Raw genomic sequence first — 25683 nt, forward strand, 5'->3', positions numbered from 1 at the left:
AGTAGTTCTGAACCAAGGAAACCCTGAAGTATTCACATGCAAAGTAGTCTGTGCTCTCCCCGGGGCACATTCAAACACCCCTACACAACACCCTTCAAAGCCTGAAATCTTGCTGCAGGCGGCTCAGCAGTAGTTAAAGCTGCAGGGCTCGCAGCATCAAGCCAGAGTGAGACAACGCCCGGGGGGGGGGGAGGGGAAATCCCGGCAACTCATCTCAATCCGTATTTCTCTACATTTAGGAGAAATGCTAATATACCCAATGAGGATGAGGGGTGTAGAAAGCTTCACCGGAGCAAGCTGGGCCTTCTGCGGAATTTGTCATCAAATACCAAGGGACAACAAGGGGGCGGGGTTCACTTTATTTGTAAAAAGCCTCAGCAGTTACTCTATTATAGAGGGACATGGCTGAACAGGTAGGAGACGGATTCCCCATTGTGAGTTCTCCTGATGGCTTCTGCCAGGATCATGGAGATGTCGATCACCTGCAGGCGCCGAGAGAAGCATCTGGTTAGCAGCACACAGATGACTGACCCGTTTGCTGACGCTGCTGAGCAGCCTAACGACGGGCCTTGCCCTGAAAGCTGCTGCACTGGGCTGTGTCCCCCCCCACCATGAGCCACACCCAGCTATCTTCTGCATAGTACTTTTAACATCAGCGCTTGGGAAAGGGCCAAAGTGCTCGAGGAGGAACACCCCTGACTCAGACTCACCAACGTGGTGGTGCGCTGACACTTACAGATTCTCAGCAGTGAAATCAAGGTAGTGCTCAAGCTGCAAATACAAATCCTTAAGGACACTGGTGCTCCAATCTCCGTATGAATCTCAGAGAGCTAAGGGATGACTGCACACGTTTGTAATGAAGCAAGGCCTTGTTCTTTTAGCGGAACAGCCCTAGAGCCTGAGTGCCTAATTACTTGGGGGGAATTAAAGGAGTGGTCCCAGGACCTCCTGGGTCTGTAGGTCTCGGATGCAACAAAGGGATCTGCATTTGAACAAGAACCCTCAGTAATTAACTTTGGCTCTTTCCAGAGCTTGCTCTGACAGACACTGACATTCTGAGGCGTGTACCCCCAGTTTAAAGGTTTCCCATCGTGTCTGCAGGGGCCAGCAGTTAAGAGTGAAACACACACATGCAGTGTATGTAAAGCGTGGGTTTGCAGATCTGAGCGTGTATCACCGTCACTGGGAGCCTGCTGAAATGTTGCAGTCCTGATGCTCCATCCTCCAGAGCTTCGCCTTGCAATCTGAATTTTTACACGTGACTTTTTTATTTGTTTTACTTTTGGGTCACAGATCCTGATGACAGACTAAGCCCTTAAGAGCAAGGAGGACATCTTCAGAATCCAGACCCCTAACTCGACGTAGGCAACCACCTCCTGAAAATCCTTTGCAGAGTCTCCTTTTCCAAGAATCTCCTCCTCACCTGTATTTTGGAGCAATGCTTCATCTTATCCTCCTGAGGTATGGTATTGGTGACTACCACTGCTTCGAAGCACGCATTGTTAATGCGAGAAATGGCCGGGCCAGAAAAGATCCCATGAGTCAAGATTGCGTAGACTCTGGTGGCTCCAGCTGACAGAAGTCTAGAGGAAAAAGCAGGGTTGCTTTGGATTACTCTCAGTTGTCACTAGAGGATCTGACTTAGGGGGGAGGAGTGTATCAGTCAGCCTGGGTGCCTTAAAAACTAGAGCTTGCTCTCTCAGTTCTGGAGGCTGGGAACCCCAAGATCAAGGTGGTGACAAGGCAGCTGGCATCCTGACGCCTCTTCTCTTGGCTTGTTGGCAGCTGCCATCTCACTGTGCGCTCACATGACCTCTGTGTGCACCTATGCATGGGGGAACCAGCTCTCGGGTGTCTCCTCTTAGAAGGGCACTATTCCCATTTTGAGGGTCCCCCCCACCACCACCAGGACCTCATCTAAACCTAGTTACCTTCCCCAAAGATCCCATCTCCAAATATCATCACTGGAAGGTTAAGACTTCCAACGTATGAACTTTAGGGGGAGACGATTCAGTTCACGGCAAGGAGAAATAACTGGACTATGAACTTACCTGAACAGGTTTGGATTAACGTAGTAAGACTGGCACAGACTGCTATGCTCAACAAAATCCACTGCCTTTTTTTCCTGGGCACACAGCTGGACTACATTTCCCAGCCTCCCTTGCAATGTTAGGAGTGGCCATGTGACTTAGTTCTAGCTATCAGAATGTGGGCAGATGCAATGTATACCACTGGCTGGGCTTAGAAGAATCTTCCATGGGTGATTCTCCATGCTCTTCTTTTCCCTTTCTGGTTGGCCAAACTGGAAATGTCTTCCAAGGTAATCTTGGAAGCCTTATGTTAAAGATGCAACACCGTAAAACCGAAAGAGGATACCTGCACTGGAGTAAGCTAGGAACAAGAAACTATCATGGTAACGAACTGACATTTCAGGGAGTTGACCTGTGAAAGCAATCAGGGTTATACCTTAATCATACAAGGACGAAATGAGTTTTATCAATATATGTTCCAGGATCCCAATCAGGAATCACTCAGCCCACAAATACTTTCTTAGCCCCTATTATATGCCAGGCTCTGTATATGGCACAGACACGCTGAAGTTAAGAAAAAATTTGGAAAAACAAGGCTCTCCACAGTGGTGTGGATTATAAGCAATGGGGAGCCACTTAAGGAGGAGTAATGGGCTCTTGCCTTAGTTTTAGACAGATTAGCAAGTGGGGAGGCTATGAGAGAGATGGACTGGGGAGGTAAGAGACTGGTGACTAGCAGCAGAGCGAACAGAGTGAAGGCACAGTTTAGAACAGTGCAGGCAGGGGCGCCTGGGTGGCACAGCGGTTAAGCGTCTGCCTTCGGCTCAGGGCGTGGTCCTGGCGTTATGGGATCGAGCCCCACATCAGGCTCCTCTGCTATGAGCCTGCTTCTTCCTCTCCCACTCCCCCTGCTTGTGTTCCCTCTCTCGCTGGCTGTCTCTCTCTCTGTTGAATAAATAAATTAAAAAATCTTTAAAAAAAAAAAAAAAGAACAGTGCAGGCAAGGGGCGCCTGGTTGTCAGTGGCTTAAGTGTCTGCCTTCAGCTCAGGTCATGATCCCAGGGTCCTGGGATCGAGCCCCACGTCGGGCTCCCTGCTCAGCGGGGAGTATACTTCACCCTCTCCCTCTGCCTGCTGCTCCCCTCGCTTGTGCTCTCTCTCAAATAAATGAAATCTTAAAAAAGAAAATCATAAGGAAAATACATTTATAGTACCGTACTGTACTCATCCAAAAAAAAAAAATGCATCTAAGTGGACTCACACAATTCAAATCCATGTGAAGGGCCAATTTCTGTCTTTTTAGGCCCATACATTTCTACTCTGTTTTAAAAAAAATATCAAAAGTCGAGTAAGAGTGGTGAAAACATTTTGAAAACAGTGGTGACAGTTGCACAACACTGCCAGTGTACCTAATACCACTAATCGTACACCTAACGGTCGGCACGGCCAATTTTATGCTCTATATGGTTTAGCGTAATGAAACTCAGGAGATCTGGGGAAAAAGGAAAATATTCATCAACGTACGCATCGTGCAATTCAAACCTCAGGTAATAAAAACTCCCAAAGCTAGGTACCATCCCCCTCGACTCACTTCCACAAGAATCCGCAGGCATAAGGCACTGAGACGGCAGCCAGCTATTGGTTCCCCTTCTAAGCACCGGCCCCACCTCTCGGTACTCACTTGTCGGCCGCGTGGCAGATTGTGCCACAGGTGTCGGCCATGTCATCCACCAGGATGGCCACCCGGTCCTTCACGTCTCCCACCAGCACCATGCGGTCTACTTCGTTGGCCTTCTTCCGTTCCTTGTGAATCAGAGCGAAGTCCACATTCAACCGGTCTGCAATGGAGGTCACTCTGCAAAACAGGGTGTTCGCAGTTAAACCTAAGGATGAAAGACAGGGACTAAACAACGGGCTTGTTTTCCGGTGGGGAAGTGGGGTGGGGGGAACACTCTTTGAAACCAAACTGTTCCCAGGGCTGGAAGAACACAGCTCTCATTGATTGACTTCTCAGAGGCCAACGGCACAAAGTGGGTTTTATAGACTAATGCCTCCATATCCTGAGAGCAGTTTATGAGCGTATTAGTCAGACTTCGATTATAATTAATTCTGGTTTACAGCGAGCAGGGGATAGCCAGATGCCTCACCAGTCCCAGGAAGCAGTAGGATGCGAAGGCACGTTCATTTAATAGATTGGCAGCAGAAGGGGAGAGAGAGAAGACGTCATTAACTAAGGCCGCGAGTGCACAGATTGGCCCAATTTGACATGCGGATGTTGTGAGAAGTGAGCCTGAACCTGGCGGGGGAGGAGTCAGAATGCCTGTGCTCTCACCACACTCCCCTCAGTGCTCCACCAACTGTCAATGTCAACTGTACCTGGACACCAAGCTTGGAAGTTCCTTTTAGGAGCGCTAGAAAGAAAGTTACACCAATTAACCAGGAAAACTGGACATCTGGCCGCACAGCCCGAAGTACCTCCGAGTCAAAACGCCAGTCTCATTTTGCATTACACAATAATACAAACCGCACTAGAAGGTGGGACAGGAAGACTGATCTCTGATGACCAAGTCCCATGTAATTCACTCAACCAGAAATCGATTCAGTGTAAATGACAGCGTGCTGCTCAGCAGAAGTGATGTGCAGCTCCTGCTCTGCTGAGCCGTCCTCCCTGTGCTCACGTGAAGCAGCCTGTGCTTTGGGTCTTGTTTTTTTAAATGCAGCGTTGACCCAACCAGAGCATCACATCTGGTTTCTGCTGTGACTGTGGTCAAGTGACTGGGGTTGTGCTGGATAGGGGAGAACATATGACCCTGTCATAGCGAACACAGAACATCCGAACCACAACGGGACGGCATATGGACCCTGACCTAGGTGAACCACACCCTGGGCTCTCCATGACTACAGCGGGGCAGAGGACATCAAGAATAACCCATCTGCTTGGAACGTTTACTTATCCAAGACAATTACATGATCCAATTAGCTCAGGTGTCCCCGACCGTCCAGACTCCATGGCCAACTAACTCAATGACCGACAAAGCAGAAGAAGGGCTGGGAAAAGTCACTCCCTATCCGCTTGAGCAGAGAACTCTGTGCAAGTCACCAGCACACAGGGATCTCCCACCTACTCCAAAAACCTTGCCGAGACAGAAGTTTGACAGCCACTCACTCTGAAAATACTCCACTGCTGGGAGACAATGATCAACACACACACACAACAGTACGGTAGCCATAAGTCACCTACTGAAGGCAGTTTTCCTGTACCCAGCTTTGCAAAGAAACGCTTGTTTATTTATTTCAAACACGACTATTTTCTAAGTCCCACGGCAAGATGGGAAAACACTGGCCAACAAGTTAAGACAAGTTTGACAACTACCATTAGGGGTATGCTTTTTAGGCTCGGTCGCTTTTACAGATGATAACTAGCGATTCCGTGGGACTCATGAAGTCATACATCTGGCTGGATAACGGAACCCAAGCTCTCAGCTTAGCCGTTCTGTTGAAGTTACTGAAATAATGAGGTTGTTGAGAAACAGTCATTGAAGGTTTGAATGGCCTTTAGAAAGATATGAATTAGCTTTCCCTAATCATCTGTGTTTTGTAGCCTCTTCGTTCTATTTCCACAACAAGAAGAACATGTGTCATCCTTCTGAATGCATTACTAATGAGTGATCCACTGAGGAAATCAAGAGCTCTTAGTCTGCACCACGCGAGCTGTAAAGCACCGAAACTGGCAATCCTTGGCAATCGGGTTTGTTTAAAATGTTAAGGTCTTCATTTTAAATAAAGTTACTCCACTTTATCTTCCTTTCTGCTTAACGTCTTAGTGCCAGAATGAAAACGGTCTAACCACCAGCATTAGGAGGCACGGAAAAGAGCTTTAGTTGTCCTCTACTAGCGCATAGTTCGAGAGCATGTGCCATTCATTAGAAATCCAAATTTCCCACCGTTCCCGGATCGCTTCACAGCGGTGGCTAGCTCTGCGGGGCCAAGTGACTCATGGGCTTCAGCAAGCCTACAATACCGTAACTACTTAAGGACCCCTTCGTGCCGTCCTGCCTGTCGGGCAGTGGCTCAGGCCAGTAAAACAGGGTTAGTAAAACTATGTCCAGCCCGTGTCCCGGCTCCACCCATCCTGACGTAGAGCTGACCCCTGAAAGACATGGCCTTGAACTGTGCAGGTCCAGTTACGAGCGGATTTTTCTTGATGCAGTACCGTACTGTAAATGTATTTTCTAACATTTTCTTTTCTCTAGCTTGCTTTCTCGCACTACAGTATATAAAATACACATAAGATACAACATGGTTAATCGACTGTTTATGTTATTGGGTATGCTTCCAGTTAACAGTTGGCTACCAGTAGTTAAGTTTTGGTATGGTCAAAAGTTCTATGTGGATTTTTGACCGCACGGGGGGCGGCGGTGGTGGTGGTGGTGGTGGTGCCCCAACCCCCATGTTGTTCAAGGGTCAACCATACTTAAAAATGGACACCTGCTAGAAAAATATCACTTTCTGGGGCACCTGGGGGGCTCAGTCGGTTAAGCATCTGTCTTCGGCTCAGGTCACGATCCGAGGGTCCTGGGATCGAGGCCCGGGTCAGGCTCTCTGCTCAGCGGGGAGCCTGTTTCTCCCTCTCCCCGACCCCGCCTGTGCTCTGTCTCACTATCTCTAGCTCTCAAATAAATAAATAAAATCTTAAAAAAAAAGAGAAAAATATCACTTTCTGACACAACTGTCTGAAAGATTTTCCCCGTACTTTGAGAATAATACGCATTCCCGGCCATACCTCTTCGCTCCACCAGCATCGGGTGAGACAATAGTACAGTTCCTCCACTCAGAGATGTTCTCTCTTATCCACTTCAGGACAGCTGGCTCTGCATACAAATTGTCCACTGGGATATCAAAAAAGCCCTGTAGAAAGAAGCGGAGTCACTTTCGCTTTGTTTTTCTACACTTCCATTTATAAATGACCAATACAAACAGGTTAATAACTTGCCCGAAGAATACCTTCCTGTAACATTCAGACTGATTAGAAGGCATGCCCGGTGGAACAGACTCAAAATGGCTTCCTCAAACCTGGGTGGCACAGGACAGTCCAGCCAAGAGGGGCAAAGCCTGCCCTCGGCTAACCCACAACTGACCGCAGGAACATGAGTGAGCCCTTGGGAAGAACGGTCACGTTCAGCCAATACCAGAACAACCCAGTCAATGTGCGGACCCGTGAGGCATATTGCCTTATGCCACCAAATGTTGGGCTGGTTTGTTAGGGAGCAACAGCTAACCGCTAAACCGGTTAGAGATGCTTTGATACATAAACCTAGTGGAATGTATTTATAATAAATGGTCACAGAGAGTAACTCTAATACTAGCTACAGATTAGTTGTGTTTCTCAACAAATCTGTCCCTCTTCTATAAAATGGGTTGAATCACCTACCCCAGGTACCTCACTGGATTGCCACAAGCCTCCAATGAGGATTTGAAAGCCCCTTTAAATAGTACAGAATATAAAGTAGTATTCTGCTCCCCTTTCTCTGGGTTTTTGCTAGAAAGTAGGTTCCGACAGCTGTGGCTCTCAATTTAATGATGACAGTAACAGTTCCTATTTATTGAGCACCTGTCCCGGGCCACGCGTTCTACCATAAATTTCGCACTCACGATAACAATGCAGCATGTGTTCAGAGGAGTTAAATAACCTGCCCAAAGTTACAAAGCTGCTGAGGGTCAGAGCCAGTATTCAAACCAGGTCTGAACCCAAGCCTATGCTCCTCTCAGAATTCCAGACTGCCTCCCTTATCCAACCACCCCAAAGACTAAGATCAGGAACTATGCTTAAGGTGAGGGTGCTTACGGTGGTGTCAATGTCTAGGTACTCTGAGCTGTACTTGGGACAAGTTTCTGCTTCTCTGGAGTCTCCAGCATTAACAGCTCTCTCCTCCCCCACCCCTTTCTAATGCCCAATATTTAGCTTCCAGATACCTGAATCTGAGAAGCATGCAGGTCCATGGTGATAATATGATCCGCGCCTGCTACGGAGAGCATATTTGCCACCAGCTTGGCTGAGATTGGAGCCCGGCTCTAAACGGAGGCAGAGGAAAGAAGAACAAAAAACCAAAAAGCCATTTTGAGAAACAATTCATTTGCTCGAGAAGCATTCCTTTATTGTGCACCTACTATGTTTAAGGCACCGTGCTGCCAGGAAATTCATAGAAAGTGCCATGGCTGTTGACTTCACGAGTAGATCACAGTCTAGTGCAAATATTAAGTGGAATATCACTTTTCCAAATCAGGATACAGCTTTCAGAAAAGAAAAACACAAAAAAAAAAAAGAAAGAAAGAAAGAAAACTACCTTCCTACCTTTTCTTTTCCTAACTTAATGTATGTATTTTCAGCCTATCGAGTGTTGCAACGCTCAATTTAAACTAGGCAGACTTAAAAAAATTTTTTTCCTCAAGGATTATTAAAATCTCTTTTGACACATACTCCCTGGATGACATCTAACATGTCAAAATTTAAAGACCACAGAATGGAAACTGTAGTTTATTTTGTAAATTATACCACTCACCCACTCATCTGGAGGTCAACTTTCCAGCAACTTCAACCTCCTTAAACCCCAGGCCAATACACCTGCCGCACTACAGAACAGCAAAGGCCCTGCCCTTTACGCTCTGTAGGAACACCAGACTCTCTCAGAATACAAATATTGGGCCTCCGCCCAGACATTGTGTGCAAAATCTGATTATTACAACAGTACTGCGAAGTTTTATGCATATTACCTTAGCCTCTAATATACCAGATACATGGGGTGAGATGCGTATGTGTATAATGAGACTAAGCACTCATGCAACCGACTTCAAGACTTATGAAGAGGTCACAGCTGGAACCCCAAGAGGGTCCCAGAGGATCCACCATAGTTTGAAAAATACTCTACTCCACAGTAGCTGGTACTTAGTCCTACTGACACAATCAAAAAGTCACACTGCGCTAACTGAAAGTCATATATGTACGACTGGAACAAATACAGACCACAAGTGTGTTGATTTATAAAAACAACCCCACGTCAATTGTTTTTGAACACTGGGTGATACCGATGAGAATGTGATTTTGAAAAAAAGTTATATACCCTCTAAATATGGGTCTGAGGATTAAGGAATTTATGTGACTCTGGGCAAGTGCCGCTTCTGATAAAAAAAAAAAATGTTTTTTTTAAAGGAGATTCTGCTCCCACCTTATCCTTCTTATCCTGTCGGGCATAAGGGAAGCATGGGATGACTGCAGTAACCCGGCTGGCTGAGGCAATCTTGCAGGCATTGATCATGATCAAAAGCTCCATTAGATTGTCATTGATTTCGCCACAACCACTCTGAACAATGTAGACATCCTCTCCACGTACGCTTTCTCCAATCTCCACACTACAACGAGAAAGGAAGGAAAGCAAAAAAACCAAGAGATTTTATTTAAAATTTTTTTTCAAGATTTTATTTATTTGAGAGAGAGAGAGAGCGCGAGTGAGAGAGCGAGTGAGCATGAGATGGGGGAGGGTCAGAGGGAGAGGCTGACTCCCCCCCGCTCAGTGGGGAGCCCAATACAGGACCGACTCCAGAATCATGACCTGAGCCCGAGGCAGACACTTAACCGACTGAGCTACCCAGGCGGCCCCAAAACAAGAGATTTTAAAGCACAACACTACACTTCTACAGATGGTAAGGTCTGATGAGTCCATCTTCTCTACCACCGTGCTGTTCATGGGTTATAGCCTAGTGGGGGTCATGTGGACACTGATCCCCTCACTTTGGGAGATTCCCTGGAGGAGCCCCTGTACTAGAAGCACTTCACTGCCTCAGTTTACTCCAGTGTGCCGTACAAATATTAGCTTTTACATGTGACGTGGCATGAAGATTGGCTAAAGCACTTACGAGTAACTGGAACATAATTTCGGTGAGCCGCCTGTACCTCACTATATACAGGAACAGGACATGTGAATGCAAATTTGATACAAAATCTCTTGACTGTCCCAATCCACACAGAACAAAAGCAGAAGGATCATGTAAGGAATGAATCACTACTGTTCTAGAACGATGCCTTCTACGGGAGCCAGGACATCTACCGTATTGGCACTTCACTGAACAAATAGCCCATGTTCGTATGCCAGTCACTGCACTAAGTGCCAGTGACACATGGAGAAGAAAACAGATGTGGTCCTTGCCTCCATTTTATGCTAACTGTATTCTGTCCAATTGGTAAGTCTTGTTTAAAAATATTTCACACGAAGTTAATTATGGAGTAGGGTTATACTTTACCATAAAATGGAAGTTTTCATATCCACGCTTGGATCCTTACCAAGAATAATTTAGGATTAAAATATCATAACCTCCATTGACACCTCAAAGCACTATCATTTCCTGAATTAATCCCGGAGGGGAGGCAGGGGTTATTTGTGGATGTGTGTGCACAGTATGTAGCGTGTATCGATCAGGAGGAGGTCACAATAGTTGATAACTCCTACTGATTAAGAGCGAAACTTCAAACGGAGGTAATTCCACTGCCAGAAGCAGCTGATATAGGAGATAATTATTTAATATTTATTCCTTTCCAGTCCAAGTAACAGTTGATTTTAAAAAGAATGGGGTTAGTTTATATTGTAAAGCAAGAAAAATACGAGCAAATGGTAAAAATCAAGCCAGAAACCAGTGAGAACAGGGAGGCTGAGATTCCTGGTAGCCAGAACAAAGAGGAAAACATATTAGTTTGGGACATCTGGAGATAAACTTTCTTCAGGCACTGAATTCAAGAAGTATTTTATACTAGGGATCTTTACATTAGAAGTGCATTATTTTCTCAATAATCAATTATCAATAAGGGCTGCCTGGGTGGCTCAGTCAGTTAAGCATCTGCCTTTGGCTCAGGTCATGGCTCAGGGTCCTGGGATCGAGCCCTCATATCGGACTCCTTGCTCAGCGGGGAGCCTGCTTCTCCCTCTGCCTCTGCCTCCTGCTCATGCTCGCTCTACCTCAAATAAATAAATAAATAACCTTTAAAAAGGCAAAAAAAAATTAGTATTAATAATCTCAGTTCCTATATTGACAAAAGTAGAAAATGGGCAAAATAAACCCAAAGTAAGCAGAAGAAAATAACCGTAAGAGCAGAAGTCAGTGAAACCGAAAACAGGAAAACACCAGCGAGAAACCAGTGAAACCCAAAGCTGGCTCTTGGGGGAAGGGGAATTAAAAAACTGGTAAGCATCGGGGCACCTGGCTCGCTCAGTCGGAGAAGCAAGCTGCTCTTGATCTTGGGGTCGTGGGTTTGAGTGAGCCCCATGCTGGGTGTAGAAATCACTTAAATGAATAAGCTTGAAAAATATTTGAAAAAAACTCGTAAGCCTCTAGGAAGACTAACCAGAAAACAGCTTCACTGGAGAGCTCTACCAAACATCTGGAGAATGAACATGAATTGTGCGCCATCTTTTCCAGAACACAGACGGGGCGGGAGTATGTTCCAACGCATTTTACATTTTACAAGGCCAGTATCAGCGAGACACCCAAACTAGACAAAGGCAAGCTAAGGAAACTACGTGGAGGGAGAAGAAGTGTGGGTGTGGTGACGACAGGAAGGAGCCTTGTGGTGACAGGATGGTTCTGTATCATGACTGCATCTAGGGCCATATCGTGCCTCTTTTTTTTTTTTTAAGATTTTATTTATTTATTTGACACAGAGAGAGACAGCCAGTGAGAGAGGGAACACAGCAGGAGAGTGGGAGAGGAAGAAGCAGGCTCCCAGCGGAGGAGCCCGATGTGGGACTCGATCCCAGAACGCCGGGATCACGCCCTGAGCGGAAGGCAGACGCTTAACGACTGTGCCACCCAGGCACCCCCATATCGTGCCTCTTGCACTACACTACAGTTGTGCAAGAAAACTACAGTTTGGAAGAACTCTGGTTGGGAGCACTGGGAAAACTGGGAAATAGGTACACAGGATTTCTCAGTATCATTTCCTACAATCACACGTGAATCTACAACTGCCTCGAAATGTGGTTTTAACAAAAAAAGGCATTATTATACTTTGTGTGGACTTGGGTAAACCACTACGGCGGCCCTCTGTGAAAGCGGAGGTCATGAAAGTGCGACCAGAAACAAAAATGTTTCTGTATGAAGTCAAAGAGCCTCGTCCAGTTGGATTACGTTCTGAGAAACTATATAATACGGTGAGGGAATCTGGGAAAACTCAGAGTTTTTTGATTTGAGAAATAGCTCATCTCCAAATATTTTCTCCCTAGGTTACTATGCATCAGTCACACGGTCTGTCTGCCTCTACATTCCCTGAATCCGTCCTTCCTCCCATCACAGCCTTGCACTTCGTCCCATGACCTGGAATGCTCTTCCTGTGACTAGCTCATTTATTTCTCAGGTCTTCAATCAAAATATCTCCTCTATCTTAATTTTTAAAAAAGTGCCTTCCCTGAGGACCAAAAGATTAAAAGTGACTTAAAAAAATCGACCAGGGCGCCTGGATGGCTCAGTCAGTTAAGTGTCAGGGGTCCTGGGATCAAGTCCCGTGTCCTTGGGCTCACTGCTCAGTGGGGAGTTGGCTTCTCCCTCCCCCTCTTCCTGGATGCTCACGCTCTTGCTCTCTCTCAAATGAATAAATAAAAAAATCTTTAAAAAAAAAATCAACTGGGGCGCCTGGGTGGCACAGCGGTTGAGCGTCTGCCTTCGGCTCAGGGCGTGATCCTGGCGTTATGGGATCGAGCCCCACATCAGGCTCCTCCGCTATGAGCCTGCTTCTTCCTCTCCCACTCCCCCTGCTTGTGTTCCCTCTCTCGCTGGCTGTCTCTATCTCTGTCAAATAAATAAAAAAAAATCTTAAAAAAAAAATCAACCAATTGCACCAAATGGGCTTCATTTGCATACCGGTTCAAGCAAACACCCCCCCCCCCCCCATATTTACAAGACAGGGAAATTTGGAACACTAGCTGGGTATTTGATATTGAAACTGCTGTTAATTTTTTTAGGCAAGAAAATGGTATCGTGGTTACTGAAATACATATGGGTGATAGGATATGGTATCTAGGTTTGCTTCAAAATAACTGTGGGGGGTGTGTGGAAGGGGAATTGATAGATCAAACAAGATTAAGCCAATACTTGACAAGTGCTGGCCTGAGCGGGTGATGGGTACACTAGGGGAGACCATTATACTCTTCTCTCTACTTCCGTTTCAAATGTTCCACAATAAAGTGACCCTCCCCAGTTATTACCTTCACAACACTCACCGTTAACCTGTTATCGCTTTATTTTTTTATCCACTTGTTTATGGGCCGTCTCTTCCCTGAGAATTTAAGCTCCATGAAGCCGGGGACCAGATCTGTCATGCTCTTCTGTATCCCCAGCCAGCCAGGGCCAGTGTGACACAAGAGCGAATGAATAAAGACCCCCTCAGGATTAGGCTGGCTCTTGGGACCCACTCAGTGGGAATGTGAACCCTCCGCAGGCGTGCTATTAAGAAGGGTTAGAAGACTGGCTTCTATCATCCCTCACAAAGAAACTCACTTCACACTAGAGGCAAGTGGGTCCAACATGTTTCTCTAAAAGATTTTGAGAAATCTGCTCATACCTTTTCACAGATACTCAGCTGACACAGTTTTCATTTTCTGTTGGGCCCACCAGAATGGGGATGGCTACAACGAATTTTACGGCAGGATCCTGAAATCTTGATACAGAGGCAACCTAATGAACAATATAGCAATTTTGTGGACCCTAGTTTAGCTTAACAGACATCTATTTTAAGATCTTATTTGAGAAGGGGCGCCTGGGTGGGTCGTTAAGCGTCTGCATTCGGCTCAGGGTATGGTCCCGGTGTTCTGGGATCGAGTCCCACATCAGGCTCCTCTGCTATGAGCCTGCTTCTTCCTCTCCCACTCCCCCTGCTTGTGTTCCCTCTCTCGCTGGCTGTCTCTATCTCTGTCAAATAAATAAATAAATAAATGTTAAAAAAAAAAAAAGATCTTATTTGAGAGAAAGAGAATGGGGGGGGGGCAGAGGGAGAAGCAAACTCCCTGATGAGGAGGGAGCCCGATGTGGAGCTCGATCCTTGGACCCCGATATCATGACCTGAGCCGAAGGCAGACGCTTCACCAACTGACCAACCCAGCTGCTCCATGAACTGACACCTATTAGTCACCAAGATCAGCCTTAAAAAGCAATGGACTCTGTGGGCAACGTTTTAACTATGCCAACGCCAAAATTTCTTCACAATTCAAGTAGACAAGCAGGAGGGAGCCAGGGAGGCCTTTCTGGGAGAGCAACTTCCATGTTTTCCAAAGTGTAGGTCCTAGAATGGCACTGTCCAATCTGGGAGTCACTGAACTTGTGTGGTTACCAAGTGCTTGAAATGTGACTAGTGTGTCTGAGGAACTGAACTGAAATGTGCCAGAAGCATAAAAAACACACTCTTTTGTGAGGGCGGTATAAATAAAAGGAAAAAAGTATCTCAATTTTACTGTCACTTACGTGTTAAAACTATCATATTTTTGGATATGCTGGGATCAATAAAATATAATATTAAAAAATTAAAAATCACAAGCAGACAAGGCTGAGTAACACCCCCCGGAGGAGACTGTGTTCTGCGAAGTACTCACTGGGGCAGGCCCAAGTACGAGGCAGTCGTGTTTAAAGGGACTTCTCAGATCTCCTTTACTCACATTGCCCACCCTTTGAGGAGTTCCAGGCTACGAGAGCCCCTTCTATGTTTTATGGTGCACAACTCCGGGGTCTTGACCAGGTACTTCGAATATCTGAGCAACTTCAAAACTCAAGAAAATTTTAATCCTGCCCCCAGGTATAGGGTGAGAGCCCCATACCTCATCACCTCCTTGACTAAGATCTCCATTTCCCAGGGGGAAAACCGAAGTCAGGCACACAGATTTCCAATAAAGTCAACGGTATCCTCTACTTCTCCTATGGGAGGCCTGTGGCTCTCATTTCAGTCAAGAACACGGAATATCATCTGTGGTCCAGATGTCACTCAACCACAACCAGGCTGTTTGATTACGAGCTCGGGAACAACAGTTTAACAACTGATCCAAGATAGCATTGAGAGAAGGGCTCATTCTCTATTTCAAAGCTTTCTTATTTTCAAGTAACACCAGAAAGCAACACCCTTAGACCATGATGGCTTATCTCTCTTCACAAATGCCTCGACTACCAGAGTCAATATAAAAAATACCCACAAGGGGCGCCTGGGTGGCTCAGTTGGTTAAGCCTCCGACTCGACTTCAGCTCCAGTCACGATCTTGGGGCCCTGGGATCCAGCCCGTGCTGGGGGTCCATGCTTAGCAGGAAGTCTGCTTGAGATTCTCTCTCCCTCTGCCACCCCTCCCTCCCCACTGGCTCTCTTGCACACATTCTCTCTCTCTGAAATAAATGAATCTTTAAAAAAAAAAACCCACAAAATCGCTTACACTGTTCCTTATGATACTCAGTTTCATTATTTAAGGATCCCACCCATAAAATTCCTAGAATTTTGTGCCTGGAGGTGTCTAAAGAGTTTTATGAAAATAAAAACTACATAATCCACTGCATATGCCTTTATCCCTTTGGCTGCCAGGAAGCCAAGGGATACAGTTAAATTAACATTGGACTTAAGTAATCACTTTATGCCAAATTCTTGGCACGATTACGATAGTCCTTTGTTCTAGAAGGCTTCTGATCCATCTATTTAATGAACCTTTTCTACGTGTGACTATCATGAAACACACTTCAAATCCTTTCTTGAAAGCAGATAAGGTATTAATTACAAAATTAAATTATCACTGCCAGCAAACATCAGGGACCATTTGCTGAAAACAATACCTTAGTAGAGGTGATTCTTTTAAAAATTATATTCTAACATCACAGAAGGTTTGAAAAATAATTTTTATAAAAGCACCAGCTCACCACCCTGCACAACTGCTAGTAACATTTTTGTGTTATTGTATCACCTGATGATAGTCACCCAGCAGTTCAGCCACTTCCCAAAGCCAAATTTATGACTAAAACTTACCCTCAAGCACAGAAAGGTGTTATGACCAGGCATGCATCTAACAACTTGAAAATTTTCTTTATTAAATTATATTTAAAATAAAGTGGTGCAGGGGCGCCTGGGAGGCTCAGTCGGTTGAGCATCCAACTCTTGGTTTCGGCTCAGGTCATGATCTCATAGGTTGTGAGATCGAGTCCTCCATCAGGGCTCCACACTCCGTGGGGAGTCTGCTTGAAGAATTCTCTCCCTCTGCACCTCTCCCCACTCCTGCACTCTTGTGCACCCGCTCTCCAATCAATCAACCAATCAATCAAAATAAAGTGGTACAAGTAAACTAGGACATTGCCTTATTTTACTGTGCATAACTGACCTCACTAATTAAGATCAATCCTTCCCTCCAGTAGTATTATAGTGTACAGACTTTCATAAAGCCTAAAAATCCTGCAAACTACACTCAGATTATACAGCTTGGTCAAGAAACGGTTCAAGGAATCCTCAAAAAATCTTAATATTTTTCTTATGGTTTCCTCTAAGTTAAAGAGATGGTAAATCAGGCAGTGATTGATGGCAGAACAGCTGTGCCTAAAACCTGTTTGCTCTTAATGCAATCTATCAGGTGGAAAAACCTGGTTTAACAATTTAAAGGGTAACACTCCATGTTCTCTCCCTCTAGCTAATGGCGTGTTCTCCAAGTGGCTTTGGGCCAATGGTTCTCCCAATCTTCTAGCGAGGCCAGAATGGCTATGTCCATCCAATGAGAAAACTAGCTTCTCCTTTACCTTTCCTTTAGCAGCAGGTGTAAAGGCATCCAACTAGCAGGGAAGGCTACGCAGAAGGAAATGAAGCAAAATCTAGAAGGCGGGTAGTATTCTTAAGAAAATCTCAAGAATTTAGATGGAGACATTGGCATGTGCAAAATGTAAGGGATTAAGTAACCAGGGGATATGGTTCTTTGGAAAATCCTAGGCAACCAAAGTTCGTCTTCCCCCTCTCAGCCTATCTGGAGTAATGAAGTAAGCCAAAGGTACTTATGCTATCGAAGAGAATAAAAAAAATACAAAAAACTTATGAATATACTAAAGTTTAAAAAGCCAGATGAGATACTGTATCAGCAAAAATTTAAACAGTAATACCTAGCGTTGGGCAAATTACTTAACCTCTGAATCTTAGTTCCTTCATCCATAAAATGGGGATAGTAACTTCTCAGCAGTGTTGAGGGAATTAAAAATGGATAAAGTACTTAACATAGGAACTAGCACAGCTGAAGCACTCATTATACATTAATCGCTATTAGTATTGTTATTGCTGATGAGAGCAGAAATTGGGTCAACTCTTTTAGAGAGTAATTTGCCAACAAGTTACCAAATGCCTGAAAAATGGTGTATACCCCTTCACCTAGTAATTCTCCTTCTAGGGATTTGTCCTAAGGAAATTGTCAGAAATTTATGTTCAAAGGTTTTCATATAAAAGAATTAGTCAAAAATGGGAAATATCTACTAGCAGGGACTTGATTATCTAAAATAATGGTAAAACTGTAAGACAAGACTATACAGCTACTTAAAACCATGTAGACTAAATATTAAGGAGAGAAATTATTCAAAATATATTGCTAAGGATGAAAGCTAAAACACCTCACATTTTTAAAAGATTTTATTTATTTATCTGAGAGACAGAGAATGAGGGAGAGGGAGAGAGAATTTGAAGCAGACTCCGCACTGAGCACAGAGCCTGATGCAGGGCTCGATCACACAACGGTGAGACCATGACCTGAGCCAAAAACCAAGAGTCAACCGACTGAGCCACCCAGGCACCCCAAACACCTTACATTTTTGAAAAAAGTATTTAAACACACACAAACATCTGGAAGGTCAGAAATTAAAATGTGAACAGTTGATCGTGGGTGCTAGGATTATTTGGGGTATCTTTTTTCCCCTTGTCCTTTTCTGTATTTTCCACGTTTTCTGCAATATCATCACTACCACTCCTTACCAACATTCACTGTGCATTTACTGTGTGGGACAGTGTTTTCCTTTCCTCCTATCTCATTTCATCTTCACAGTAATTCCATGAGCAGATATCACTTTACAGATGATATCACTGGGGCAAAGAAAAGCAAAGATTTCAAATGCAGGTTCTCTGATTCCAGAGCATGAACTTCTGATCTCTCTTACCTATCTCTGTGTGTGTGTGTGTGTGTGTGTGTGTGTGTGTGTGTGTGATACACCCACCTACATGGATGTATGTATGTTTCCTAAATAACCGGACGGCAATGGATGATTTTGACTCGAGAAGAAAAGCCACTATGCTCAAGAGAGCACCAACCCCTGAGATTCTGCCAAGTTGTACAGACAGCAAAACTGTATCATTTGAGTTGGGCTCTGCCGTTCCCCCTCTGATGACCCCAGAGTGCCCACTGAGGAGAGGCTCTGTCCATGTCCTTTAGAGCCCAAGAGTCACGCAGGGCAGTAGCTACCACTTCTACAGTGCAGAAGAGCCAAAGGTGAGGGGGGGGTGCGAATATGGGGAAGCTCCATAGGTAACATATTCCATTATGTTCTATGGAGATTTCAGACCATCCAAGGAACCAAAAAGCTAATGATTAAGCCTGAAACAGAGAAACCAAACCAGTCAGCAATTTTCCATGTTGGGCTTAATCTTAACCAGGGTTTCCAAGCATGCTATTGTCCAGCTGTTTAAAAATGAAACCAGCCTGCTCGCCGAAGTAGACTGGGATTGCTGATGAATTCAGATCAGTCAGAACACTAAATTGTTCTCACCCTCCCTGTCTTCCAGTATAGCTTCAGGTTCTAGGGTATTTCATTAGGCAGAGGGTGAAGGGTTAGTACAAAGAAAAAGAAGGTCTTTGTATTTTTCCTAGAAGTGTAGGAGAAGGATTTAACAACCACAGTTCTCTAAGGGCCAGAAAAACCCCTCTAAATGAAAATCATTCTTGACCCCTACCTACACTGCCACTGGCCAAGTCTGATCCTGAACTGTCTTATTAATTTGGTGTCATAATGGTGTGGTCACAGCCAAAGACAGCATCTTGGCCAGCCTCTCCTGACTAAGCTATTGCCTGGTTACAGACGGTGTCTGTGTTTGCACTTTCGTTTGCATCACAACCAGAGGCACAATAATCAAGCATCCAGAAGGAAGCTGTCCACTACACATGAATGCTTTTATCAGCAGGTCTAGGAAGGATAGGGGAGTTACACTTTGGTAGTAAGTCTAAAGAAAGAAAAAAGGAAAGGCATCTAGGAAAACACGTTGAAAGTAACCTTAACTAATTCAACTGATCACTAGGTTTGGTGTAAACTTTCTCCTTAACAGATGACTGCATCTGTGAGATTGTGGGCACTGTCCTGATTTGATCAACAGGGCAAAGAAACACAAAGTATGAATATCAGAACCAGAAGATTCTACATTCAGGTGGAAGATCAGGTGAGTTTATCTCTAAGATGACCCCCAAGGTGCAGGAGGAAGTTGGAAGGTGGGGGGAGGGAGCAAGTTTAATTAGCAAGGCAATGAAAAAAATCCGAGCTGCAATGCACTATGCAATTGCGGTCTTCCACTCCATTATCTTTCCTCCATTATCTCAACACCCAGGGATAATCAAACTGTTTCCTAAATTCCCCACGTGGGCTAAGAAAAGTGGACAAGTTGAGGATAGACTCTGCTAACTGAAAAACAGGTTTCTGTGTTATCTGTACCAGTAGCTGCACTGGGGAAGGTCAAGGATTCCAGAACTAAGGTTCCCTCAAAATTTGTGGATGGCTCAAGCTGAGATGCTGGCAATCAGGATGCAGAGTTGATGCATCACTTTATTTGAGCAGCTAGATTTAACTTCAGTACGGCTCCACTTCTCAAGATGTGATGCTAAAGATGTGAAAAACCAACGCCTGCCAAGCCAACGGAAGCCCTTAGTAATAATTTTGGCGCCCTCAGTACATAATGTCAATTTTCCTCACTGCAAAACCCGACCGACACCATTTCGAATTGAAAAGCTGCTTCTTAGAATCTTGGAGAAACACCAGGAGGGCTCAGTACGCAGTAAGGTTCTCCCAAGCAAGCTGGTCCAGGAGTTAAAGTGAACCCAGTCCTGGCTGGATGGCTCAACAGCGAAGCGACAAGGCCACGTGTCCCCTTGGCTGAGGCTAAGCGTCTCTCCCTTTTCGTCGCTCTAGGCAGCCGCTATTTCAGCCTTGGGTCCTCCAGCCCTTGCCTTCAAACCCAGCAGCTTCGCCTCCTGCTCCATCTTGACTCCACCCCACCGCACGGTGAGAATGAACGTGACCCTCCCGCGAGAGGTAACATAACGGAAACAACCCGCGGGGCACGCTCGCCACAGAGCTGCCCCTTCCCCTTCCCCCGCCCCCCACCCCGGTCGCACAGAACTCACGCGGCGGCCCCATCCCCCTACCCTCTGTCGCCCAAGCGTCGCCCCCGCCGCCCCGGCAGGTGAGGCCGGTCGGGGTGCCAAGTTCGCCCTTACCAGGTCTCTTGATTGCTGAATTTCTTAGTCACCACCTTGCCTAGCTCCAGGCCCAGGCGGTCAGCAATTTTCTGGGATAAGTCCTGGTGGGAGCTGCCGCTGAAGATTTTAATATTCGGCATCTTGGCTCACTACTCTAGGCACTCTCCGCTCAGCGATCACTGCGGCTGCCGAGACGGGACCCGAAGTCGGCCAAGAGACTCAGTGCTAAGCGCTTCGCGTTGCTACTCCGCCATCTTACATTCCCGCCCGGCGCGCGGCTCTAAATTGCCCAGCGCTGGGGAGGCGGGGTCAGCGGGGCGGTCCACACCGCGCTGTCCCGATTAGCTGAGAGAGAGCGAGGGGCGGGTTTCTCGCTGCCGCTCCGCCGGCCTCCAGCGGTGTCAGGTATTGGCTGGAGGCCATGAAAAGGGCGAGGCTAAGGCATCGCCCCGCCCCCTGCAGCTCAGCGGCCGGGGAGCGCTGGCTCGAGAGCGCCAGGCGAACCGCGCTTGACTGGGGGGGTGGAGGGACGTTGGTGACGCGTCGTGCCAGCTCTTTCCCGCAAGCGGGAAATCAGACAACGCTTTTTTCCCCCCTTTGGCACCAGAAAGTAAGCCTGGCTCTGGTTTACAGTTCCTTTTAAGAAAATCTGTTTATCGGGATTGCAGCCAGTTTGTCAGGTTGAAGGGGAGATTTCTGAACAGGAGTTTGCATGTTTCCGAACGTGATTTTTATCTCTTTATAAGGGCAGGGCTGATTTAAAGCGCGTCGACATCCCCGAGAGACAGCCGTGGCACAGGTGCATCCAAAGGGCGTGTTTGCCCTCTGCAACTGTGCAGCGTTGCCTTTGCCGGGAAGACTAGCCTCAAGGGGAAAGTGACTGAGGGCACGTCACCTCCATCGTCATCCGGAGCCGTAGCAAGAGAGAGTTGTGTTTTGTTTTGGACGATGGGACCAAGTGTGTTCAAACAAGTGAAGGAGTGTGCATTTTCCAGAACACCCTGGCAATAAAGGTCTAATTTATCTAACCCTTGGAAAGGAGAAAAAATATAGTGTATGTATGGGACTTCAGATAAAGAGCCCTGAAGGAATCAAAAAACCGACTTTTTGGTCTTCTGCCTCATGTGAGCCTCAGCGTCATGTCTGCATGTTGCCAATGTGGCCTTTTACACCATGTTCTATTAATTTTTTTTATCATGATACATGGGCTAATGGGACCAAAGAGAGCCTTCCTCCCTATACCACATTTTCATTCAGAATATTCCAAGCACAGGTTAGAAGAGAAAAAAATCATACAATTTTAGAATCATACAATTTTAGTTATGAGCACCATAACTACAAGCTGTAAAAATAGAAGGGACTTCAGAAATCATCTAGTCTCCTAGCTTCATCTTACATATGGTAAAACTAAGACCCAGAGATGGGAAGGGATTTGTCCAACTGGCAAAGGCAGAAAATACCCAAAGCAGGATCCATGTTTCTCTCATTGCCATGTTCAGCAGTGTCCATGGAGGACCTCTCCTTCTGACCTTTTGTCATACTTTTATGAGCTCAGAAATTTAATGTAGGCCCAGGGGTCTAGGGGTACTTGGAGAAGGAAGCAAACAGCAAGGCAGAATATTAGTAGTCCTCCATCATAGTTCATTCATCAAATATTTACTGAGTGCTTTATTGCATGCAAAGCAGTATGGGGCGCCTCGGTGGCTCAGTCAGTTAAGCGTCTTGGTTTCGGCGCACGTCATAATCTCATGGACCCTGGGATCCAGCCGCTGGTTAGGACTCTGTGCTCAGCAGGGAGTCTGCTTAAAGATTCTCTCCTTCAGCCCCTCCCCCCACTCGCTCTCTAGCTCCCTGTCTCTCTAAAATAAACAAATCTTAATGCTGGGCATTGAGGGGACTAGAAAATGTTTGTGCCCAAGGAAGTCGTTCATTCAAAAAATATTTATTGAATACTTTTAATGTACTGGGCCCTGTCCCGGGAACTGAGAATATGCCGGTAAACAAACACCCCTGCTCTCATGGAGGTTGCATTGTCAAACAAGAAATGTGTAAACAAAGACAATATATAATATGTCAAATGGTGGTAAGTGCTATAGAGGAAAATGAGGCAAGGGAGTGGGATAATGTGCCAGGATGGTAGTAGGGGAGAGGGAGTTTTAAGTGGGGTAGTCAGAGAAAGCCAACCTGGGAAGGTAACAGTTGAACAAAGACCTGAAGGAGATAAAGGAAGGAGCCGTGTTGATATCCGGGACAAGCAGAAGGAACAGCAGGTGCAAAGACCCCAAGGCAGGAGAGTGTCTAACTTGTTTGCAGAATAGTACAAGGGTCTTTGTGTCCGGTGCGGAGTGAGTGTTGAGGCGGTGGGGGTGGAGCACACCTGTAGGAGAAAATAAGAAAAATAAGGTCCGTGAGCAATTGGTGGGAGGCTGCCGATCATGGACCTTGCAGGACCTTGTAGGCCATTTTAAGGATTTCTGCTTTTACTCAGTAAAAGTTGTTGTTTTAATCAAAACATGACATGATCTGACTTCCCTTTTAAAAGGATCATCTCGGGGGCGCCTGGGTGGCTTAGTCGGTTAAGTGTCTGCCTTTGGCTCAGGTCATGATCTCAGGTTCCTGAGATCGAGTCCCTCGTCAGGCTCCCCACTGGGAGCCTGCTTCTCCCTCTCCCTCTGCCCCTCCCCCTGCTCATGTGCTCTCTATCTCAAATAAATGAATAATCTTAAAAAAAAGATCATCTCAGCTGAGAATAGAGTGCAGGGGGCACAATAGGAAGCAGGGAGACCAATAAGGGGTTGGCTTCTTAGTAGAGAAAATGAGACACTTAAAAGCCACAGAACGATTTAATACACTACCACAGAGAAGCCTCTGCTTCATCATCAGAGAGATGATTTCTCTCTGACATCCCATGCTGGCCGGTCTAGGCCAGTGGGACAGTTCTGCTCCATGCAAGGTCATGAGCGCATCCACAATTCTAGCTCATGAGAAGGAAGAAAGAGGTCCAGGGAAGGGCTCTCCTTTGAAGCAAGTCAGGTGGAATTTGTCCATTTCACTTTCCACCATATCCCTTTGGCAAGAACTCTGTCACGTTCCAAGAGCTTAGTTGCAAGTCACACCTAGCTGCAAGCAAGACTAGGAAACATCTCGGGAGGTGGCCCTGTGCCCAGGCAGAAGCACAAAATGGATTTTGGAGGTACAACTAGACGTTGGCCACGAGATCCAAAGAAAGTGACACACAGACTCAGTGGTAAAAGGCATCACCTCTGCGAGGCACATCCTGGGAGGTGGTTTTGGAGGTCAAAGTACATCAGTTAGGCTGAAGGATGGGTAGGGTTTTGACAGGCAATGATTGGAGCGAGGTGGGTCTCCCCAGGCCTGAAGCAAAGGTGAGGAAGTAGAGAGGGGTTTTAAGGAAAGGGACGTAGTCTGCTTTGGCTGGAGTGTCAGGTACTATGTTGAGACTTTATTCTGCAAGCGATGGAAAGCCATCTTTCTGGAGTCAGGGAATGACGGGATCATAATTGTGCTTTGGGCAAATTTATCCGTAGAGGATGAATAATAGGGAAGAGATTGGAGGCAGGCGGAACCAGGTTGGGAGGGTAAGTTAGTTATGTCCTTAACTGGGCCATTAGTTATAGGGTTTAACAAGACAGTCGGGTGGAATGTGGTTTGTGAATCTCGACTTTTGGAGATCACGGACCCCTTTAAGAATTCTAGGAACATCTCTCCAGATAAATGGTCCTGGAACCCTGGACTCATCAGATTAAAGCTCAGGGCCACTGGGAGAATTTTGTGAACACCCTCCAGATTGGAAGGGCTCCATCCCTTTCAAGAGATTTTCTCATTTTAATGAAGGTTAGTGGGAAGCAAGGCAGGCAGGGACAAGAGGCCCCCGCCCTAAGAGGAAACCACCTTTAAAAGGATTTTACACCCCCCTGGGAGGAGCCCTCCACCCTTTCCCACGTGATAGGTAGATGCCGCCAAAAGCCTGATTCGATGACGGTGCCTGGAGGGTTAATCAGATTAAAACAGCTTGCCAACAAGCCCATAAAACCCCCCAGACCTAGAAACTCCCAAGGCAACCCTCTCGGGTCCCCTCCCTCTTCCAGAACTTTGTACTATCGCTCAATAAACTTTGCTTTCCTGCCCACCACCCTTCATCTGGTCTACCTCTTCATTCTTCGAAGCGGTGTGACCAGGCGCTGTGGGCACCCACCGAGAGAAAAGAAATCCTGCAGCAATTTCTGTCTCCTGTGTTCTGATTTTTTTCCTCTGGAGACTAGTGTGACCTGTCCTCAGTGTTCACATTCTTCAGTGATGGCAGGTGGGCGTCTCGCGTGTAAGCACAGCAGAAGGCTTTCTGATGCCTCCGCAAAGCACATCACATCTGGAGAGAATTCCCCATGTGCTGGCGCCCTGCTGAGCTCACCAGCTGTTAGCAGCTGGCCCTTCCACTGGGCCCTGAGCTCCTGGACTCATGTTCTGTGTCTTTGGCAAGCATGCAGTCTCTTTGAGGGCAGAGACCATGTATCTCCCACAGCCCCTAGCACAGACCCCTGGAGTGGGCACATTTTAAACACCTACGGATCTGAAATAAAGATCTGGATAGACACTGAAGATTAATGAGGAGGTGAATATTTGTGGCTTTTCAAAAAAGATTCCACGTAGGAGTCCTTTGAGAGCGCAAAGGACATATACGTAAATCATGGTTTTTATTAACGGAAGTCTCTCTTAAAACTAGTCCTGTTCTGGAAGCTTTATCTCACAAAGCCAAGTTTGCCGTTTTGCCTAAGGTAGGATCTGGCCGGACCCTTTAGATGCATTTCTCTTAGGGCTCGCAGAAGTTGGTTTCCTGTGAATGTAGGCTTGATTGTACAAGGTCAGTACCCCCAGGAAGCTAGAAGCATCTAGAGATTTAAGAGATGGGACACTTCAGCACCGCCTGGGCAGAATAGCACTGGATAAAAAACCCTCAGGTGCACGTGGGCTCTGTGGTTTGCTCTGGCGTTTGACTTTTAGGAGCTTTGGCGTTCCCCCAGTTTAATTACTGATTTGGGGAATGTTTGGGTGATGCTGGAAGTACTTGCCTTTGTTTTAAAAATGCTTAAATGAAAGAATGTAGAAAAATGTGCCTTTTAAAAGCTAATAGGGCCTCCAGTTCAACCCACTCA

General features: G+C 46.1%; 1 protein-coding gene across 1 annotated transcript; it reads right to left on the reverse strand.

The window, feature by feature from the left end:
• Positions 1-251: 251 nt before the first annotated feature.
• PRPS1 (phosphoribosyl pyrophosphate synthetase 1) lies at positions 252-20785 on the reverse strand. The gene is made up of 7 exons (XM_087860337.1): positions 20531-20785; positions 9254-9437; positions 8004-8102; positions 6814-6938; positions 3712-3885; positions 1424-1583; positions 252-482 (listed from the first exon to the last, which is right to left on the reverse strand). Exons 1-7 carry the CDS (start codon positions 20650-20652, stop codon positions 390-392), a joined length of 957 nt encoding a protein of 318 aa, XP_087716463.1. The 5' UTR covers positions 20653-20785; the 3' UTR covers positions 252-389.
• Positions 20786-25683: the final 4898 nt, after the last annotated feature.

The sequence above is a fragment of the Ursus americanus genome, chromosome X (genome assembly GCF_024610735.1).
Source record: "Ursus americanus isolate L20-20 chromosome X, mUrsAme1.1.p, whole genome shotgun sequence".
Classification (NCBI taxonomy): Eukaryota; Metazoa; Chordata; class Mammalia; order Carnivora; family Ursidae; genus Ursus; species Ursus americanus.